The sequence below is a fragment of the Sorex fumeus genome, unplaced genomic scaffold, assembly GCF_029834395.1.
Source record: "Sorex fumeus unplaced genomic scaffold, SorFum_2.1 ptg000058l, whole genome shotgun sequence".
NCBI classification, from domain to species: domain Eukaryota; kingdom Metazoa; phylum Chordata; class Mammalia; order Eulipotyphla; family Soricidae; genus Sorex; species Sorex fumeus.
This window is the reverse complement of record NW_026606115.1, coordinates 23,990,492-24,011,388: the sequence shown is the minus strand read 5'-3', so window position 1 is coordinate 24,011,388 and position 20,897 is coordinate 23,990,492. Positions and strand designations below refer to the sequence as shown.

Sequence of the window (20,897 nt, the reverse complement as noted above, 5' to 3'; positions counted from 1 at the left end):
ATCGGACACTTCCTACTCATTGTCCATAATTACCACACCATGTTTGATGGAGTTCAGAGCGTAGGTAACAGATTATATATATATATATATATATATATATATATATATATATATCTTAGAGTGCCCGGCAAGCTACCGATAGTATCCCACCTACACGGGCAGAGCCTGGCAAGCTACCCGTGTCATATTTGATATGCCAAAACCAGTACCTGTAACTGGTCTCATTCCCCTGAACGTGAAAGTGCTCCAATCATTGGGAACTATGAGTAAGGAGAGGCTGCTAAAATCTCAGGGCTGGGACAAATAGAGATGTTACTGGCACTCGCTTGAGTAAATTGAAGAACAACGGGATGATAGTGATGACAGTGACAGTGATACAGTGATACAGTTTCTCTTTTACTTACAACTGGCTTGTCACTAGTAAACCCAAGACAATCTTAAAGTAAGTAAAGGCCCTCCCGTTGATCGTCGATTTGCTCGAGCGGGCCCAGTAACGTCTCCATTGGAGACTTTGTTGTTACTGTGTCTGGCATATCGAATACTCTCGGTAGCTTGCCGAGCTCTCCGAGAGGGGCGGAGGAATCGAACTCGGGTCGGCCATGTTGGCCGCTTATAAGGCGAACGCCCTACCTGCTGTGCTATCGCTCCAGCCCTCTGTGCTAGGTCACTGAGGAAAATTTATTGGCTTCAAAAACTACCACATTAAGAAAGAGTTTTGATTGACCTGCCTTATAACAATTATTACTCTTGAGTGTATAAAAGGAATAATCAATGTGAGCAGGTAAATCATATGTTTGGTACTTTGGTCAACTACCAAACACATACGTAGTTTTACATGGGTACAAAATGTGTTTGGTAACCAGAAGATGCAGCTACCAAGCAATGAGAAAGAAATCAACAGAACCATTCACATTCCTTTAATATTTTTAGAGCTTCATTTAATAAAAAAGTAAGAGGTCAATTTTCTAAAACAGTAGGATGTTACACATGCATTTCTACAAACTTTGGTTTCAGAGAAAACAGTAAGTGCATAACAAGTTGATGTCACAATGTGTTAATTAAGTCACAATCAAGTGTAAGCCACCACTGTAGATGCCAGCAACAATCTGTGAATGGCCACACGTAAATGTTGAAGCAATTTTTTCGTATGGAACATCATTCAGAATTAGTGGACCAGCACAGGTCTTCTCGTTTTGCCGCCTGTAGCATCAACTTCATCTGGGTCTGCACTTCCTCAAGTTTCTGTCGGTTCAAACTAACATGAAAAAGTCCTTGTTCATAGCAATGGAGAGGGATAGGATAAATCACATAGCGAATATTCATCCAGGTTGTTAGCTGTTGCATAAAGTTCGTGAGTGCAGGCATTGAGATGGGGTTGAAGGAAAAGCTAAAGGCATAGAGCTTGGAACAGCGACTCAGGGGTCTGAGTAGAGCAGAGAGAATAGAATCTGTGATTTGACAGTTGGTCAACTCCAGATGCTGCAGGGTGCCTGAGACTCTCTCCAGCAGAGTCAGAAAGGGCTCATTAACTTCCTGGAAAATGTGGTTGTTACTCAGATTCAATCGTTTTAAGTTGGTGACCTGAGAACTCTGGGACAGCACAGTGACATCTCTGCTAGAAAGCTGACAGAAAGACAGAGTCAATGTATCCAACTGAGGTTGCAGGACTCTGTAGAGAAAAAAAAAGAAAGATTATTTTAGAATAGTTGACTATGGCAGGGGGCTTTTCGTTAAAGCTACCGAAGGTTCTAAGGTAAAGTAATTTGTGCAAAATTTGCCAAAGTTTCACCACGGGGCATTGGAGCTGGAAGTTACAGATTTATTAACGTGGGGGAGTTATTCAAGGTTAATGGAAGATGGAGTAAAAAACTGTACAAAGAAACAATGGTGGATCCTGTTCATTATCTGGTGAAGATGAGTCTGAGATAGGAAAAAACTGAGGGCTCCCGTTCATGAGCCACAGGTGACAAGGTTTCCATTCAGGGCCTAAAACTTGGGTAAACTACAGGGTCAAAAGTCTGGCAGTGTTAACAACTGTGGCCAATTCATAGAGATGTAGGTCAGAGCTATAGCAATAAAAACTTCTCCATGTGAACGCCTCTTGCCCCACTCTAAAGGATAGTGCGTTCTCAGAGGATTATCACTGAAACTTTTCCCACCAATGTATCTGAAGACTTATCACAGTGTTTGCAAATGGTTGACTGGCTGACTGAACAAATGAAAGTGCACAGTTCAAGCCCGGTTGTTCTCACCACAATGTGCCTCTCTCTAGTATGACAAGTCTCAAACTTCCAGCAATTCCCAAGGAGAAGGTGGAGGGAAAATAGAGGCATGAGGATTTAAGTACGGGAATTTTAGTGTCTCGACCCCATCACCTGAGCAGTTTGTGCAGCTTATCTTTGAGGCCGAAGAAGGACAAGCTGAGGTCCTGAAGTACTTCTAGCTTCCCAAGCCATGTGAGAAAAATGTTGAAGTTTCTCCCCTGACAAGACTGAAAGGGACGGTTAGTCAGTCTAAGGCTTTCCAGGTGGGTCAAATGAGGAAAAAGGATGGTAACATTTCTCAGGTGAGCCCGAATCACTTCAAGGTGATTAATACATGCCGGATCTATCATCCGCAGGCTTCTTCTTTGCAAAGGCATGTTATCAATTATCAAATTTCTGCAGCAGACGTGCAATGACCCAAAACTCTGTGCAACCTTTCTCTTAATAAAAAAAATAAATTGCTTTGCTCTACAGTTACGATTGAAGGAAATGTCCACTAATAATTCGATGGGGTTATTGACAGGCTCAGACTCTGAAGTACCCATTCCAAGGCACCTAGCTCTATGCTGAGATTCTTCTATTCCATGAATGGAGTGCTGAGAATAAACACAGGACTGAAAACAGAATGGGTGTCTGGCCCTGTAATAGCATGTGATTCCACATTCCATTGTCTGTCTTAAATCAAGAATCTTCAGTTTGGAGGTCCTGTAAGGGAGAAAAGTACACAGAACATGTGGGAGATAGCAGGTGTCATAGCAGGAACAATTATTCTCTGGTTTTCACTCCACGTGCCATTCACATGCTAGTTCTTTTTCTACAATTTACTGTGACTTTCTCTGTTTATCTTATACTTTCTTCACCTCTGCTTCTCTTCAGTCTCAATGCCCATGCCATCCTCTAAGCAGTCGTATTCAAGAAATACATACACCCATAGTATTCTAAATCAACTCTATTCTGCAGTCGATTCTGTAAGACTTTGCCCTACTTAAGGTAACTCCACCTCTTGGACAATAGACATACAGACATACTAAACATACATCACTGGTCACTTTGGAGAGACTCTTGTTATCACCCTGCTCCCAGACTCAGCACACCTATTTGCTCACTCACTTTCTCTATATTGGAATATTCTTACCCTGAGGAAGTGTTTTGTACGGGGAGGAACTGCAGACCATCCACCATGGCTTCCAAGACTTCATAGGGTGATTCTCCTATATTCAATGTCCCAATGTGCAGACACTGAAAGGGCCAAACTCTCACTATTTCCTTCAGCATCTTCTTCCGTCTGTCCAAGAAGGCAGTGGTGAACAATTGAATGAAGAGATGTTTAGGAAGGACCTCCAAGGCGTAGACACCTGCAGGCTCATTACTCATCAGACTCTTTGCAGCAAGTTCCATCAGAGTGGGTAGAGTATTTCGATCCATCTTCACAATCCTGCTTCAGAGTGAGGAATGTTTAGAAATTCTGAGAAGAGGACCTTTCTGCTACTCTGCCATCCCATGTGTGACCTGCCTCCAGCAGAATTCACTGGGCCAATTCTGGAACAGAAGGCAGAATGCCTCCCTACCAGGTGGGTCCTAGCAGCCTCTACATCCAATCTATGCCCTATATGAGGGCCCAAATCACAGCTCCTGAAGCATGTGACCATAAAATAGATCTACTGCACAAATTACATGTGGCTCATAGTTATGCTTCCTGTCATTCTGTGAAGTCGGGCAGAGAAGGACAGCCAACCTCCAGCCTAATCCTTCAGCAAATTCTAGGAGTTCCAACTACAAAGATTCAAACTCAACACAGCAAGAACACTCGAAATTCAGTGGGGGAAAATGCGTAGAACTACAATGAGAAAAACAATATCAACTGTAGATATAAACAACACCAACAAGCTCAGTAAAGCCCCAGACAATGACTTAACTAACACGATCATAAGGATGATCAATGAGCTCAAAGTAATGATAGCACAGGTAGTCAGCAAAAAAAAAAAAGCATGAATGTTGGAACAAAAAAACTGCCATAAGAAATGACTGAAATGAAGAGCATGATAGATGGTATTTAAAAACTCAATTAAAGCTCTGAATAGCAGAATAACAGCAGCTGAGCAGACAATCAGGAAACTCTGAGATGAGATGAGGGAAACCACTAGTAAACAGATGAAACAGGCTGAAAAGAATTGAAAAGCATGCTAGACAACTACAGGATGACTTCCATAGAAACAAAAAAAGAAGTTTCGCGACCCTAGATGAACAGGAAGATTAATATGATGAAATATAGTTAAAGAAATCACCATCAAGAATTCCCCAAATATTGGGAATACTGGTCCTGAGTTTTAAGAGATCTCAAGGGTCACAGTGAAAATACACCTAACGAGGATAACTCTGAGACCATTATACTCAAAATGACAAAATCCAAAGATACAAACAGAACGTTGAAAGTAGCAGGATCAAAAAGGAACTTACAAAGAAACGCCTGTAAGATGTAGAACAGATCTATCAAATGAGATTCTATTAGCCAGAAAAATATAGAAAGATATAGTACAAAAACTCAACAGAAATAAATTCTTAACAAGAATACTCTATCCAGCTGGATTATCATTCAGATTTGAAGGAATGATACAGTTTAGGGAATTCACAGTCTTGAAATAAGTTGTGCAAGAAGTGCTTTTAAACGACAGTATAAACTTCCTGGGCTGGAGCGATAGCACAGTGGTAGAGTGTTCGCCTTACAAGCGGCCAACATGGCCGACCCGAGTTCGATTCCTCTCGGAGAGCCCCTCTCGGAGAGCCCAGCAAGCTACCGAGAGTATTCGATATGCCAAACACAGTAACAACAAAGTCTCCAATGGAGACGTTACTGGGCCCGCTCGAGCAAATCGACGATCAACGGGAGGGCCTTTACCTTTACCTTACCTTTATAAACTTCCTAACATGTGACACTGAGCATTATACTCACTAATGGAACATATGGTTGTCCTCCACGAGATTAAGAAAGGGTAAAAACACATGGCAATAAATCATCACAAATCCTGAGAATATTTCAACAATCTCTTGTTTGAGTAGATGCAAATTAAAGTCGTAGTCAATTTGCTAAGGAATTTAATGAATGCCCACAATATCAGTATCTACGCGCTATGTTTAAAGAGGTAAATTCAAAGTAATAAATACTTTAAAGTAAACTTAAGAAATGAAACTAAATGGATTACAGAATCATTTCATGGAATCCCCCAAATGAAAACAGCTACATCTATCAAAAGAAAGCATGTGACAGGAAATAAAAATCAAACCAAGTCGAAAGGAATAAAAGACAGATATAGAAAGACAAACTGTGCCTCCCTTTATTACACAGGCCACCTTTACTGGTAGAACAAACCATCTACTGGCTAGCTTGATAAACGAAGAAAGAATGCATACATATACAAAGTAATAAAGGACAAAGCATGAACTGCCATGAAATAGAAAAATTGATTACTTAGCAAAACCTCTATTCAAATACATTTGAAAATCACAAGAGACACTAATTTTCTAGTAAAATTAAGTCCATTTATTAAAAATATATTGGGATAAAATAATTAACCAATTTTCATCAAAGCACAGTGGTAGGGCGTTTGCCTTGAACGCAGCCAACATGGCCGCCGCGAGTTCGATCATCCACCCCTCTCGGAGATCCCGGCAAGCTACCGAGAGTATCTCGCCCTCACGGCAGAGCATGGCAAGCTACCCGTGATGTATTCGATATGCCAAACACAGTGACGACAAAGTCTCCAATGGAGACGTTACTGGGCCCACTCGAGCAAATCGATGAACAACAGGAGGACAGTGGACAGTGGTGTAATCCTCCAAGATAAATTGTAGGATAACATTTTGTTTGTCCTTTCAGCCTTGCCGCAGGGAACTTAGTTTACCTTAAAGCCATGTCTTTTCTGTATGGACAAAGGAAGACAGTTAGTATTATGCTTTTGTAACTTGGGAGTTGATTGACTCTGAATAATATTTACTCCTGGGCATCTATTTTCTCAACTCAGTTGCCCGTAGTTCCTACCACCCCAAAAGCAGGGTCCCGACGAGGAACTGGATGGACCCAGGGCAAGCTGTGAGCTACCCTGACATCAAAATGGGCCAGGTCAAAGCACCAAAATACTCAACTATAAGTTGAGACCATAGTCATGGACAAATGCTGTCATGATCCAAAAGTAACAACGAGATTAGGACTCTGCTGGGTTTAGGAAGACAAACCTGGCCTGAGGACTGTGGTCTGGAATATATAGTGAGATGGCCTCAGGAAGAACCAAACTTTAAGTTTCTATATCTCTTACTGTGCTCATACAGAATGACATTGCTAGAAATATTAGAAGTAGATTTACTACAACTATTTCAGTGGATTACTAGCTGAGGAAAGAAGAAAGCGGACACATCCTGGATAGGAATCCCCCTCCACCTCCCTTACGCAGATCTCCTAGTAACCTGGAGTAATCCCCTTTGATGAGATTTTGACCTTGAGTTAATCTCCTGGAGGATTGGTTTTACCTTTCGTTGCTGATTTTTTAATGGTCAACCCACCTTTATACAGCCGCCCTATGTGATTGCTATATAAACTGAGACTGTAACATCAGAGGGAGCTCCAGAGAGAAGCAGAAGGTGACTCAGAGGAGAATAGAGAGGAGATTGGAATAAACTGCAATGGATACCAACCAGCCTGGCCCTCGTTCCTTCCTTTGCCTGCCCATTGCCAACAGCCATCCCGATCCAGTACATACACAGTGGCTCAAGAGCACTGAACACGGGCGGTGAGAGAGGGCTGAATGCGGGTGGTGAGAGAGAGCTACGTGAAGAGCCCGCGACCACAATACACAACACCCTTCTACGCATATATTATTTTTTTACAATAAACCTTATACAGATGGTTTTACATGTGGGCTTCTATTAAGTTATCAAAGATAAGGGTATCAATGTTCTACGCACTACCCAAGGTCACTGAAAAGGAAAGATCTAAAATGCTTTATGAAGCATTTGACACTGACCAGAAAAAATGTGAAAATAAAAACACTGCATGAAAGATCAAATATATGACAATACATTAGGAAAAAAATTTCATTGTGACACAAAACTAACAAAAAGTTGTGAAACAAAAAATGAGAGAAGGGAGAAGAAACAAAATAGAACGATCATAAGCGTTAATGTCCAAGATATATAAGGCACTGGTAGAACTTTACAAGAAGAAAATTATTCAACCCCATCGAAAATGGGAAGGCGAGATGAACAGAAACTTCCTCAAAGAAGAAATACAAATGGCCGAAAACCATGTAAAAATTTTTTCTACATCGTTAATCACCATGGAGTTGCAAATCGAAGCAATAATGGGATGAGATATCTCACACCACAGAGACTAGCACACATCAAAAGAACAAGAACAACCAGTGCTGGAACAGATGCAGAGTAACTCACTCACTGCTAGTGGAAATGCCAATCGGTTTACCATTTCTGGAAAACAATATGGATGTTTCTAAAAAAAATTAAACTTGAACTCCCATACAACCTAGCAATACTGCTCCTGGGAATATACCCTAGGAACCCCAACACACTACAGAAAAGTCATCTGCACTATTGTAGCACTATTGATAATAACCAGAATCTGTAAGCAACCCAAGTGCACAAGAACAGATAAGTAGATTGAAAAAAACAAATGAACTAAGGAACAGCTACTCTGTGAAATTCAACAGTCATTAGGTAATTGTAGCACTATTGATAATAACCAGAATCTGTAAGCAACCCAAGTGCACAAGAACAGATAAGTAGATTGAAAAAAACAAACGAACTAAGGAACAGCTACTCTGTGAAATACAACAGTCATTAGGTAAATGAAGTCGTGAGATTTGCTTATACATGGATGGACATGGAGATTATCATAGTGAGTGAAATGAGTCAGATGGAGAGGGACAGGCATAGAATGATTCTACACACTTGCAGGATATTAAAAACAGTATGAGAATAATACACAAAGAAAGAATGGCCAGGAAGAATCATCCACGGTAGGAAATTTGCCACAAGGTGGGGGAAGTGCTGTTAGGACAGAGAAGGGAGCACTATGACCATGATAGTTGGAATCTGGACATGAACTGGAGTGCTCAAAGGAGGTAAAATAATGTGCATGATACCCTTTCAGTAATACTATTGCAAACTAGCGTGTAAAAGGTAAAAGGGGGAAAACAGAATAAAAATGTCTGGAAACTCATAAATGAAGCTCGGAATCGAGCAGCTCACTCAGGCTACACGAAAGGAACCCCAGCAGCCTCCAACATCCAGAACACAATCACTGCCACCCTCATGGCTGATCTTCACAGACTTGTCCGACTTGTCCCCCCGGCCCGCCCCGCCCCAAAAGGGAATAAAACCGCTAAAAAATCCAGATATACAGGACCAGTGACTGAAAACGCCAGGCCTCAAGGGGTTGGGACTCGGCTGCCCCTTCCCATCTCCCCGCCCTTCCTGGGTCCTGGCTGTCATGTCCACAAACTGCCTCTGGGTGTCACGTAAGCGCATTAACGCTCATGATCCAGAGACTCACAAGTGAATCTCAGAATTGTGCAGCTCATGGCAGAGATATCTCCGAACCCCAATTATTTCAAATTTTAAATTCCAGCAGTGCACGGCCACTTTTGCAGCGGTGTGACATCTCTTACATTTTTTAAATTTTTTGGTTGAAACACTGAGAAATAGACCCTTACAGCCATCTCATACTGTTCATAAAAAGCAATACAAAAAATTATTTATCATCTGTCTGTGGGCAGGCTTCAGTGGTGGTGGTAAAATTTGAAATAATGGTAGTGGGAAGATGTAATAAAGTGGTGGGATTGATATTAAAATATTGAATACTGTTCATCATCAATTATTGTGAACAACTATATGAAATGAAAAATTAAAAACACAAAAGAATAAAAGGCACTTTGTATATGTAGTCTGCTCAAAAAAAAAAGAACAAAAAAAAGTCTGCGATAAAAGCAGGCTGAGGTGTGAGGTGGCAAAGAAACTGGAGACATTGATGGAAGAAAATATACACTTGAAAAGATGGGTGGTGGAACATTGTATGACCGAAACCCAGTCATGAACAACTGTCTACCTGTGAGTCTCATGGGGATTCGTTAAGAAAATAAAAACGAATTATTTTTGTGTCTTCAAGAAGTGAAATTTAAAGGATGTGTGAGCACATCCTCTGCCCACATGACTTATTTCTTTGATACAATTTAGTTCTGCAGTCTATGTCATTTTTATATTCCTCAAATGAGTGCAGCCGTTCTTTGACTTTCCCTCTCTTTCTGACTGATTACACTTAGCATGATACTCTCTATGACCATCCACTTTTAAGGAAATTTTATGACTGTGTCTTTCCTAACACGGGCATATTAGTTGTACCAAAGTTTCTATAACCAGTTGTCTGTTGTCGGGCACCCAGGTTGTTCCCAGATTCTGGCTATTGTGAACAGTGCTGCAATGGGCATACAGGTGCAGATGACATTTCGAGTGTGCTTTGTAATAGTGAAACACCATGAGGTACAGTTCTATAGTTAAAACTTTTGTGCTTGGATTTCAGTTATACAATGATCGAGTACCCATCCCTCCACCAGTGCCCCATTCTCCACAACCAATAATCCCAATAGTCCTCCCACCCCCAACCCCCTCCACCCCAACCTGCCTCTGTGTCAGGGCATTCCCTTTTGCTCTCTCTTTTCTTTAGGGTGTTGTGATTTGCAATAGAGGTATTCAGTGGCCATCATGTTCGGTCTATAGTCTACTTTCAGCACGCATCTAGCATCCCGAACGAATCCTCTAAACATGCTTTACTTAGTGTTCCCTACTCTATCTGAGCTGCCTTTTCCCCCAGCATGTGCTGCCACCTTACAAGCGGTGCAGCAGAAGAAATCCTACCACTTAACTCAGCTATTCTTGGGTGTTTGTCTCCCATTCTGTTACTTTATATCCCCCAGATGAGTGCAGTCTTTCTATGTCTGTCCCTCTATTTCTGGTTCATTTCACTTAGCATGATACTTTCCATGTAGAACCACTTGGATGTAAATTTCATAACTCCATCTTTTCTAACAATTGCATAGTATTCCATTGGGTAGATGTACCAAAGTTTCTTTAACCAGTCATCTGTTCTCGGGCACTCAATAACATCAAATTGGATAAAGGACCTCAACATCAGACCGGAATCCACAATGTACATTGACGGCAAGGTTGGTAAAATCCTCTAGGACTTTGAAGCTAATGGCATTTTCAGAGAGGACTCGCCACTGGCCAACCAAGTGGAAAAAGAGATAGATAAATGGGACTATCTTAAACTAAGAAGCTTCTCCACCTCAAAAGATGCAGTGACCGGAATACAAAGACAATCTACAGAATGGGAAATGATATTCACCTAAGACCCATCCGATAAGGGGTACATATCACGAATATACAAAACACTGGTTGAACTCCACAAGAAGAAAACATCCAACCCCATCAAAAAATGGGGTGAAAAAATGAACAAAAACTTTCTCAAAGAAGAAATCCGAATGGGAGAATGCTCCAGGTCCCAAACAGAGCCGATATCCCCGTTAAGTCCCAGATGGGGTAGGTATTGCATCCCGCTTTCTCCAGATGGAACCCCGGTGACCATGAGCCTCTACAATCATAGCTCGGGCATGCGGGAACCAGGACTTTTACTCCAAACTGCCCCAGGACTGCCCCGGCTCCCAGGTAACCTCTGATTCCGGAAGTCACGATCACAAACCGCCCTCCCAGCGCCATCTTCCCAGCACAAAGCAACAAGGAAGAAAACCGCTGGGGTGCTCCACAGCTCCCCGAGAATGTTCCAGGTCCCAAACAGAGCCAATATCCCCGGGAAGTCCCAGATGGGGTAGGTGCTGCATCCCGCCTTCTCCGGATGGAACCCCGGTGACCATGAGCCTCTACAAGCATTGCTCGGGCATGCGGGAACCAGTACATTTACTCCTAACCGTGCAGCCTCATAAGCGACATCTCCTTATGTACAAAGTGATAAATGGAAAGTAAATCATACAACGTTTCTCCCTGAAAATCAGGCTTAACACTTTTGCAAACCACAACACCCAAAAGGAGAGAGAGAACAGAAGGGAATGACCTGCCACAGAGGCAGTGTGGGATGGGGGGATGGGGGGGTGGGAGGGACACTGGGATCCGTGGTGGTAGGAAATGGTGACTGGTGGAGGGATGAGTATTCAATGCCGACTGCTTCAGTCCTTTTGGAAAATATTATGGACGCTTCTCAATAAATTAGAAATTGAGCTCCCATTTCACCCAGCAATATCACTCCTGGGAATATATCCCGGAGAGGCAAAGAAAAGTACTGTTGAAATGTCATCTGCACTTGTATGTTCATTGCTGCACTGTTCACAATAGCCAAAATCTACTGTGTTGTTTTGCACCCTCAGGATATATTCCCAGAAGTGGAATTGCAGGGTCATATGGAAGCTCAAGGTCTAGTTTTTAAAGGAATGCCCATACTGTTTTCCAAAAAGGCTGGACCAATGGCATTCCCACCAACAATCAAAGAGAGTGCCTCTCTCCCCACATCCATGCCAGCACTGGTTGTTAGTAGAGACACGGACGAGGAATATTGCTCCATGGTTGGTACCCTGCCTCAATAGCTGGGGAGAAGGCAGCTGGAATAGAGAAGGGATCACTAAATCAACGATGATCGGAGAGATCATTCAGGATGTGAGATGTGTGCTGAAAGTAGATAAAGGACCAAACGTGATAGCCTCTCAGTATCTGTATTGCAAACCATAATTCCCAAAAGTAGAGAGATAGTAAGAGGGAAATTGCTTGTCATAGAGGCCGGGGGAGGCATAGGCTGGGGGCGTACTGGGGACATTGGTGTTGGAAAATGTGTACTGGTGGAGGGATGGGTGTTTGATCATTGTATAACTGAAAATCAACCATGAAAGCTTTGTAATTGTATCTCGTGGTGATTTAATAAAAAATTAATTCTTCATTAGGAATTGCATTTTATCATTTACCATAGTATTAAAGTTAGAAGAAAATATATTATTACCATCATAGAAGCTGACCAACATATTAGAAAGTTTATCACCATGTTTAATCCTGGAGAAATTAAAAATTAGGATGATTTCTTAATCTTATAGAACGTATATGTCTATATATTTACACACATATCTGTATATGTGATTACTAAAACAAGTATTATTTTTAGTGAAGAACTGAGAATTCACCACAACATACAGAACAAGTTTAGTATGTTTGCTATTTCATTCCTTTTCAATGATGTACTCTATTCTTTTCCTGTTCGTGGAGCCACACCTGGCAATGTTCAGGGGTTACCTGTGGCTTTGAACTTAGTAATGACTCCTTCACGATGCTCAGGGGACCATATGGGATGCTGGAGGAAAATCTGAGTCAGTGGAGTACAAGACAAACACCCTACCCTCTGTACTATTGTTCTGGTCCCTCAATGATACACTCTAAATATTAGCTGTTGACTAAACATTATATTCACAAGAATGGAACAATCAAGGGTCGAAGTGATAGCACAGTGGGTAAAGTGTTGCATTCTATCTGTTTGACCTAGATTTAATCCCTGGCAATTCATATGGTACCCTGAGCTATGCAAGGAGTGTTCCTTGAGTGCACTGTCAGAAATAAGCCCTTAACACTACTGGGTATGGCCCAAAACACACATGCACAACACACACACAAACACACACATATACAATGGAAAAATCAGTAAATCCAGATATATGAGAAAATATAGTATACCTGAAAGGCCTATAAAAGCAATAACAAGTTAACAACAATTATAGTCAGCTGGTAGACTATCAAAACGAAGAATTAGAGACAATAAAGATAATATAGGGACTGGGGCGATAGTGCAGCGGGTAGGGCATTTGTCTTGCATGAGGCCAACCCAGGTTCAATCGCCAGCATCCTATATGGTCCCAAGCATGGCCACGAGTCCCTCCTGAGGGCAGAGCCAGGAGTAACCCCCGAGCATCGTTGGATGTGACACCCCAAAAATAAATAAATAAAACAAATCAAGAAAGATAGTACAGCGAATAGAGCATCCACCTTGCAGTGGTCCAAACTGGGTTTGACCCTGAGCTCCAGTTATGGTCCCTGCAGCATGCAAGGAGTGATTCCTGACAAAGGCCAGGTGTAAGCCATGGGAATGGCTGGCCACGGTCCAAAACTTAAAATAAGTAAGTAATTAAATGAACAAGTAAAATCAATAGTCATTGTATGCACATATAGCAGCTGGAGGACACATTGGCAGAGAGGGTAACACCATACACAATAGCAAAACATAATGATTAATTGCATAAGAATGAGACTAATAAAACATGTAAGGAAAAACCTTTTAAATACCCCTGAAGAACAGAGAAGAAAACTTGGATAAAGAGAAAAAATTGAATTTTCTTGTACAGAATAAGCCACCATTAGAAATGAAGAAAATGTCGGGTCAGGAAGACAGCTAGCTCAAAGGTCTGGGACTCACGCTTTGCATGTGTGAGTCACAAGTTTGAATCCAGGCACCTCAAGTTTGAACCCTGAGCACTGCTAGGAGGAGATCCAAATACTGAGTGAAGATTAGATCTCCCTTACTACCAGTTTTGACCTGAAAACAACAACAGCACTATACATTTCCCCTAAAGTATTAATATAATAGAATATCAAGTTATAATGAAATGTTTTTTATGGAGTTAGGAGAGTTGAAAACGAAGTTTCTAGAAAAATACAATACCTAGAGTAAATATGGAAAAAGCAAATCTGGGAGAGGCAAGCATTGGTACTTAACATAAAGCACACCCTAAAGTTTCTGTAATTACATCACCATGGTACTACTGCATGAACAGAAATACTAGACCTATGGAGTAGAAGAGAGAACTGAGATGTACACCCAAGCACATATGTAAATTTTTGTGTGTGACAGGTAAAATCACTGGGCATAAACATGAACTTTAAATCATTGTTGCTAGAATTATGGAGATATTTGTAAAAAATTAAAGTAGCTCCATATCACATACCGTACCAAAATATACTGCAAATGAGCTAAGGATATCAAGACTAACAAAAAGGAAATGGTAGTTCTTGAAGATAATGTGGCGTAACTCTTTCCTTATTTTAGTACAGGGAAGGTCTTTCTAACTCTGAGTCAGATTCCAAAGGCAAAAGAATGGAAGATGAATCAATTTTCCTGCACAAAATATTAACATATATATTGAGCATCATAAATAATTAAGGCAACTGAAAAACAAAGGTAAATTATTTGCAGCGTATATATGAAACACACATAGGATTCAAATACGGAAGAACAAAGAACTAAAATTTCGTATCGAATTTAGAAACTGTATGACAGGATGATCAAAACATATATCCAAAACAATCTTCAAACAGATAATGTATCAAAACTTACAAATTCTGGGACCAGAGCAATACTACAGAGACTAGGGTGCTTGCCTTGCATTTGGCCAACAAGGGTTCGATGTCTGAGCACGGAGCCACAGGTGGTGGCACAAGAAAGGAATAATGAAAACCACACAAAACTTACAAATCTGTATTTGTAAATGACACTGAAATCTACCATATGAACAAATATTTTAAAAGAATGAAGATGTTTTATTGAAACGGACGGATGTGAAGAAACATCAACGTTGATACATTGATGCTGGGAATAGAATTAACAAACCTCTAGTCTGAAATTAAAAAATAACTTTAATGATGAAAAGTTCTGCTCGGCAATGGCAGAAGTTAAACCTCCTATATTCTACACAGGGATTATGTAATATAAAAGAGAAATAGAATTTAGAACCTCAAGGGAAAAAATACCAAGCAAAACTAGATATGCACTTAGCTTTTGACCCAATTATCCCACTACCGTAATATTAAATATTTCCACCAATACAAAATATTTATGCCTAAGGTTATTCCGCACATCCTATTTTTGTAACTGCAAAACAATGAAAACCATCTAAATGCTCATACATCGATAAGTGGTTTGAATGTGAGTTATTCAAACTAAAACAGCTGTGTGATGCAGCTGTGAAAAAGGGATGTAAAGCTCCCTATAAAAGGAGAAGGAGGGATTTCCTTGAATGGTGTTAAACAAAAAAGGAAAAGTGCAAAGGTCTGTATATACATATAATCCTGAACTTCATTTCAAAAATTAATGAAATCATATTGTAAAAATCATACGGTGAAAAATGTTCATCGTGAAAAATAAATGCAGAGAAGGAGAAGCTTAAACACAAAATGAAAGCATTTGGGTATATTAAGAAGCAGAGTGGAAAAGTCACAGAAAAAAAGTGAGGGAATCAGAGAGAGGTAAAAGGATGGGGAAAATCTGAGAAAGTGACAAACTTCTCCGAGCTGAATATGCTGGGAATATTTCCCAGATTCCTAAAATCATAGAGATATTTTACATATGTAAATTGTATTGTCTTAACTTTGAATTTTTCCAATATAATAATTCAGGCAATATATTTACAATGATGTTGACATTAATAGCCTTGGTGTACAGTTTATGATATGCAAATATATGTATACTACACCCCGACCAAAGGAGCCAAGACACAAAATTTTAATAAGTGATTGAAATAAATCAGAATGTAGAGGAAACATAAACTTAAATACAATTGCCAACAATTTATCCAAACTAAATTTCAAATGAATATTGTAAACACACTAAAGCAGGAAGGAAAAAAAGAATGTGAACTTCTCAAGGTAGTAATAAAAGAGGAAGTTTAAAGAGGAACAGTCATAGGGAAAGACATTGAAATAAACAAAAGACTCTTTCAATGACCAAAGCTAGAACAATTCAATGAGAACAAAACAAATGGTTGTATGTAATTTGATTCGAATTCATACATATCATTGTTTATGAGCTGATACTGATATTAATGATTTAAAAAGTGAATTTTATAATATAAATGTATAAATAATTTGACAATGGACAGAAAGATAGATAGGAGACTGCTTTTCAGGAGAATTCCGACAAATAAATATGATAGTGAGGAAAATAAAAAGAAGCCATTAGGAAATAATTATTAGAGACAAAATCCCCAGATATATTATGAAAAATAGGGTGTCTGAGAAGAAATAGGTCATCTTCATGGTCTTAAGGAATTCCCGTCATAATATTTATTGTTGACAAATGAAAAAAAGTACCAATACTAAGATCATAATGGCCACCAACTTAGTAAATTGATTAAAAGGAGCATAATTAGCAACACAACATATGGACATCAGGTAGTTATTCCCTAAACAGTTGTTTGGAGAAAGGAGCCTAAAATTAAGGCCTGGTGCTATATATGCCTTGACATCTGAAGAAAAGCAGGAGGCCGCAAATGACCTGAGCAAAACCCCCTTCCTGCTGTGCTCCCACGAGTAAGAACCACCAGCCAAAGAACACTTCTTATTATAGAAACTAGTCACAGTGCTTGCTTATGTCTGAGTAGTAGTATGTTTTTTGTTTACTTCTGGTTTGGGGATTACACCTTACTTAGGCCTTACTTTTGGCTCTTAACTCAGGGATCACGCATGGAAGGTTGTGGAGAACCATACTGGGTGCCTAGGATCAAATCCTTATCAGCTGTGTGCAAGGCAATTGCTCCATCTGGTGAACTATCTGGCCCTGAATAGTAGGGTTCAGTTTTCTGTCAACCCAAAGAATTACTGAAACAAGTTAATTCCATGTGAATATAATGTCATTTTCTATTTCAAGATTGGTGCCCACAGTTCCAGCACCTGCTTGTTCATGCTCTTCCAGAATGCAATTCCTGTGAGGCTCTACCTATATCACTATCACAGGCTGGACCAAATGTTAATAATAAACTACCACGGAGCTCTTCTGTTGAGTGTTCAGTGTCTGTTGAGCAGCCACGTCCTGACCACTAGGGAGGAAATTTATCCCTCATCATTTGAGGTCAAGTGGGAGGGGGAAGGAGAATAAACAGCTATTCTTGCCCGAAATATCTAACTTATAAGAACAACATCAGATAAGACCAAATTGACATTCAATAGAAATACCTGGGGTATCTTCAAAAGTGTAAACCAGGGTTTTGAAAACACCAAGAGGTTAAGGAACTATCAGCTTCTAGGAGACTATGGAGAAATGTGGGCCAAAAGCAATGCAGTATCCTGAATGGGTCCTGAAACAAAATGATGAAGTTAGACAGCTGTTCAAAATTGATATAGTTGAAATGTCTGTGTATTACTTACTAGTACTGCATCTACTTCATAGTTTTGATCATCTTTCTGTGTTTACATGCGATGTAAACATTTGATGTTAAAACTGGTGAAGACTATTTGCTGCAACAATTGGATAACTATAAGAAGCATAATTTATAATTATAACATTTATACAATTAATAACAATATCATTGTTATAATTCCATATTTTTCTTTGGGGAATACAACCCTCTATGCTCAGGGCTTACATGTCTCTGTGCCCAAGGATCATTTTGGTGGAACTGAGGTACCATAGAAGGTACTGGGATTGAACAGAAATGAGCTTCTGCAAGGCCAATTCCTTTTATCTTGTACTAGCTCTATGTACTACAAAAGCAAAATATGAAAAATAGTGATTGTAACCCAAACATGAAAGCTTGTAACTATTTCACGGTGATTCAATAAAATTAAAAAAAAAGAAAAATAGGAAGGCACTCTAAATTATTATAAATTATTCAAAAGGCAAAACCACTGGATAAGGGAAAGTGTTCTTATTTAATATTAGTTTAGCCAATTGAAACATTGTCAGAAGAATGCATACAGAGAAGAATAAATGTTATATCACATAAAAATTAATTCACCATATTTTCAGAGTTATTTTCTGTGCTATTTTTTGAAGAAGGGGAAGATAAAAATGATAAAATCAAGGAGCGATATATACACATGAAGACACGTGAAGTCATACTCCTGAAATTTCTATAGTATTGCAAATCAGCAGTACGTCTATAACGCTCTACTTTATTAAATAAAAATGATTTCAAATTACCTTAGAGACTCCGTTACATGAAATCAAATTGCAGTCCTGTCTGAAGTGTAGATGAACATTTACTTTCATTTAACATGAGGAAAACATTTTAAACACATAAGAAAATATTTAGAGCAGAATAAAAATGTTTATCTGTGCACATAAAAATTCAAATTTTACCATTTAAATGTAGGGGCATTCAAATGATAGCAAACTATAACTCAAAGCATGACTAGGCAATCCCTAGTGTGTTTTTTGAACCACATCAAACAGTGCCCAGGTTCCACTCCTGATTCTGTGCTCAACAGTCACTCTCTGCTGAGTGTGGGATACTGTAGGGGGTGCTTTGGATCGAACCACATCAGACTCGTGCAAGGCAGGCGCCCTGACCTACTGTATTATCTCTTCTGCCCCACAGCTAGAAAAGAAGAGAAATTTAGGAGATTCAGAAAGCTTAACCTAATTAATCATATAATTACAGTGAATCTCACTGGAGGGTAGAGGGATGGACTGTTAAGTGAAAGTGGTTCCTGAACAGCTGAACCTGGATACCTTTCTTTTTTTCTTCTATTTACCTGGTAGGTATCACAGCTTAATTTTTTTCTACATACATTATGAACGACATCCTTTCATTTATTATTGTTTTATTTTGTGTATATTTCCCCGGCGGCCATATCCAGCTGTGGCCAGGTCTTACTCCTGACTCCACGCTCAGGGATCTCTCCTGGCAGCGATCAGAATACGGGATGCCGGGGATAGAACAGGGTCCGTCACAGGCAAGGCAGCACCCTATCCGCTGTACTGTCTCTACAGCCCCAATTAATTTGATTTTTCAAATGTATTTTAGGCACCACAAATTACAATATTGATAATGTCAGGGTTTCACATATAAAAACGTTCTAACACCTCACCCTCTACCATTGTCCCAGTGCCTCCCCCGCTTCCCTTTTCCCCCTATTATCAGGGGATCCTTGATAAAGACAATTATTTTTATTATTAATTAAGCATGACGACTAATTTGTTTTTATTATTCAAGAAAGCAACAAAATCATCTATTTTCAGTCACTACGATGTAGACTTTTACAGGAGTCAGTGCCGATTGCCTTTGTTAATCCCTAAACATGGCCCTGAGGAATTATAGCACTTATAACTTACCTAATTTGGGAGAAGGGTTTGGGAAAATACGGCAATCTATCCAAAAGTTCAAGAATGGAATCTGGTAAATTTGCCTCCGGACCGCGACAAACAAGCCTCAAGCTTCGGAGTGTCCCAGTGCCATAATGGCGCCTTCCCGAAGTTGAGTTTACCAGAAGAACACTCGTGATTGGAGCAGAGTGGACCTTGTGACAGGCTCTGTCAATCATCTTTGTACAAGGAGGCGGGACCAAAATCTTTCCCGCTCTCAGCAACAGCAAGTCCCGGAAGGTCCTTCGAGTGGATGGGTAACAAGTACTGCCGGCCATCTTAGACTTCCTTGGGTGGAAATAAATAAACACTGTTATCCCTTGTGGGCCAGACAAAGCCCCGTCAGAGTTTCTAACTGGCCCCTTATCAAAATCACACAATGCTGTGCGTGTTTATTGAACATGCTGAGGGAGGACTTAAGTTAAAAATGAGTAGCCACTTGGTGACAAAAGGAATCAGAGGTTGGTGGAATCAGCCACTTGGTGACAAAAGGAATCAAAGAAACTCATCCAGTGCTCCTGACCACACCACTTCCTTTCTTTTCTATATTATTACTGCCTTGCGGGGGAGGGGGGTGTCTAACATCAATCTTTTACTTGTTTCTTTAATGTAGATTTTGGGCATACACAGACATGCTCACAACTTAGCCAGGTTCTGTGCTTAGGAATCACTGCTGGAGGTGCTTAGCTGACCATCTGTGGTTGTGCAGATTCAGGCCAGAGCCATAAGTATGCAAGGAGAGTGAGTTAACTCCTGAACTATCTCTCTGCTACGCCCCCTTTAGAAAACAAATTATTTTTTAATCTCTACGGTGGACATACAATTACAAAGGGAAGGCTTTTTTCTGATTTATTAATGATATTTAAATATCCATGCAATATTTTATGTAGACAAGGATATCATCTGGAAATTGGAACATTTTTTTCCTATCTGTGTCTTCATTGGGGAATTTTTCAACTATACTTTATCATCCTTTTTCACTTCTCACTGAGAATTTAGTGATTGGAATGTTCCCTGAGATCCAATCTGTTTGCAGTAATGGTTATTATTTCATTTGCTTCAGTTGTTTACGGGCTGGAACCAGAGCGGTAAGTCATTTGACTTGCAGACGGCCCTGCCGAGCTGGTTTTGATTCCTCTACCCCTCTCGGAGAGCCTAGCAAGCCACCAAGAGTATACCGCCTGCACGGCAAAGACTGGCAAGCTACCTGTGATGTATTCAATATGCCACACACAGTACTACCAAGTCTCACAATGGAGTCTTTACCAGGCCTGCTTGACCAAATTGATGGACAACGGGAGGACAGTGCTACAGTGCTACAGTGCTGTTGTTTACATTGGGTAAATAATTCAGTCTCAAATTATTGATTCTTTTGCCTCTTCCATACTACAGTTTATCTCCCATCTTGTGAGTAGTTTAATTTACTTGTTTTGGGGCCATACCTGGCTGTG

The 20,897-nt window shown here is 40.1% G+C and overlaps 1 protein-coding gene across 1 annotated transcript; it reads right to left on the bottom strand.

Moving 5' to 3' along the window:
* Window positions 1–1,155: 1,155 nt before the first annotated feature.
* On the bottom strand, window positions 1,156–19,724 carry LOC130034144 (leucine-rich repeat-containing protein 14-like). Its single transcript, XM_056125699.1, has 4 exons — window positions 19,417–19,724; window positions 3,400–3,699; window positions 2,376–2,969; window positions 1,156–1,669 (listed from the first exon to the last, which is right to left on the bottom strand). The coding sequence occupies exons 1-4, from the start codon at window positions 19,722–19,724 to the stop codon at window positions 1,156–1,158; spliced, it is 1,716 nt and encodes a 571-aa protein (XP_055981674.1).
* Between the last annotated feature and the right edge of the window lie 1,173 nt (window positions 19,725–20,897).

Bases quoted from the DNA above. Each gene is read 5' to 3' on its own strand.
- LOC130034144 (XM_056125699.1), bottom strand. From the start codon at position 19,724: ATGGCCGGCAGTACTTGTTACCCATCCACTCGAAGGACCTTCCGGGAC. The intron at 3,700-19,416 runs GTAAGTTATAAG...ACTCTGAAGCAG, and splicing joins AAACCCTTCTCCCAAATTAG to GATTGTGAAGATGGATCGAA. The intron at 1,670-2,375 runs GTGATGGGGTCG...TTTTCTCTACAG, and splicing joins AAGCTGCACAAACTGCTCAG to AGTCCTGCAACCTCAGTTGG.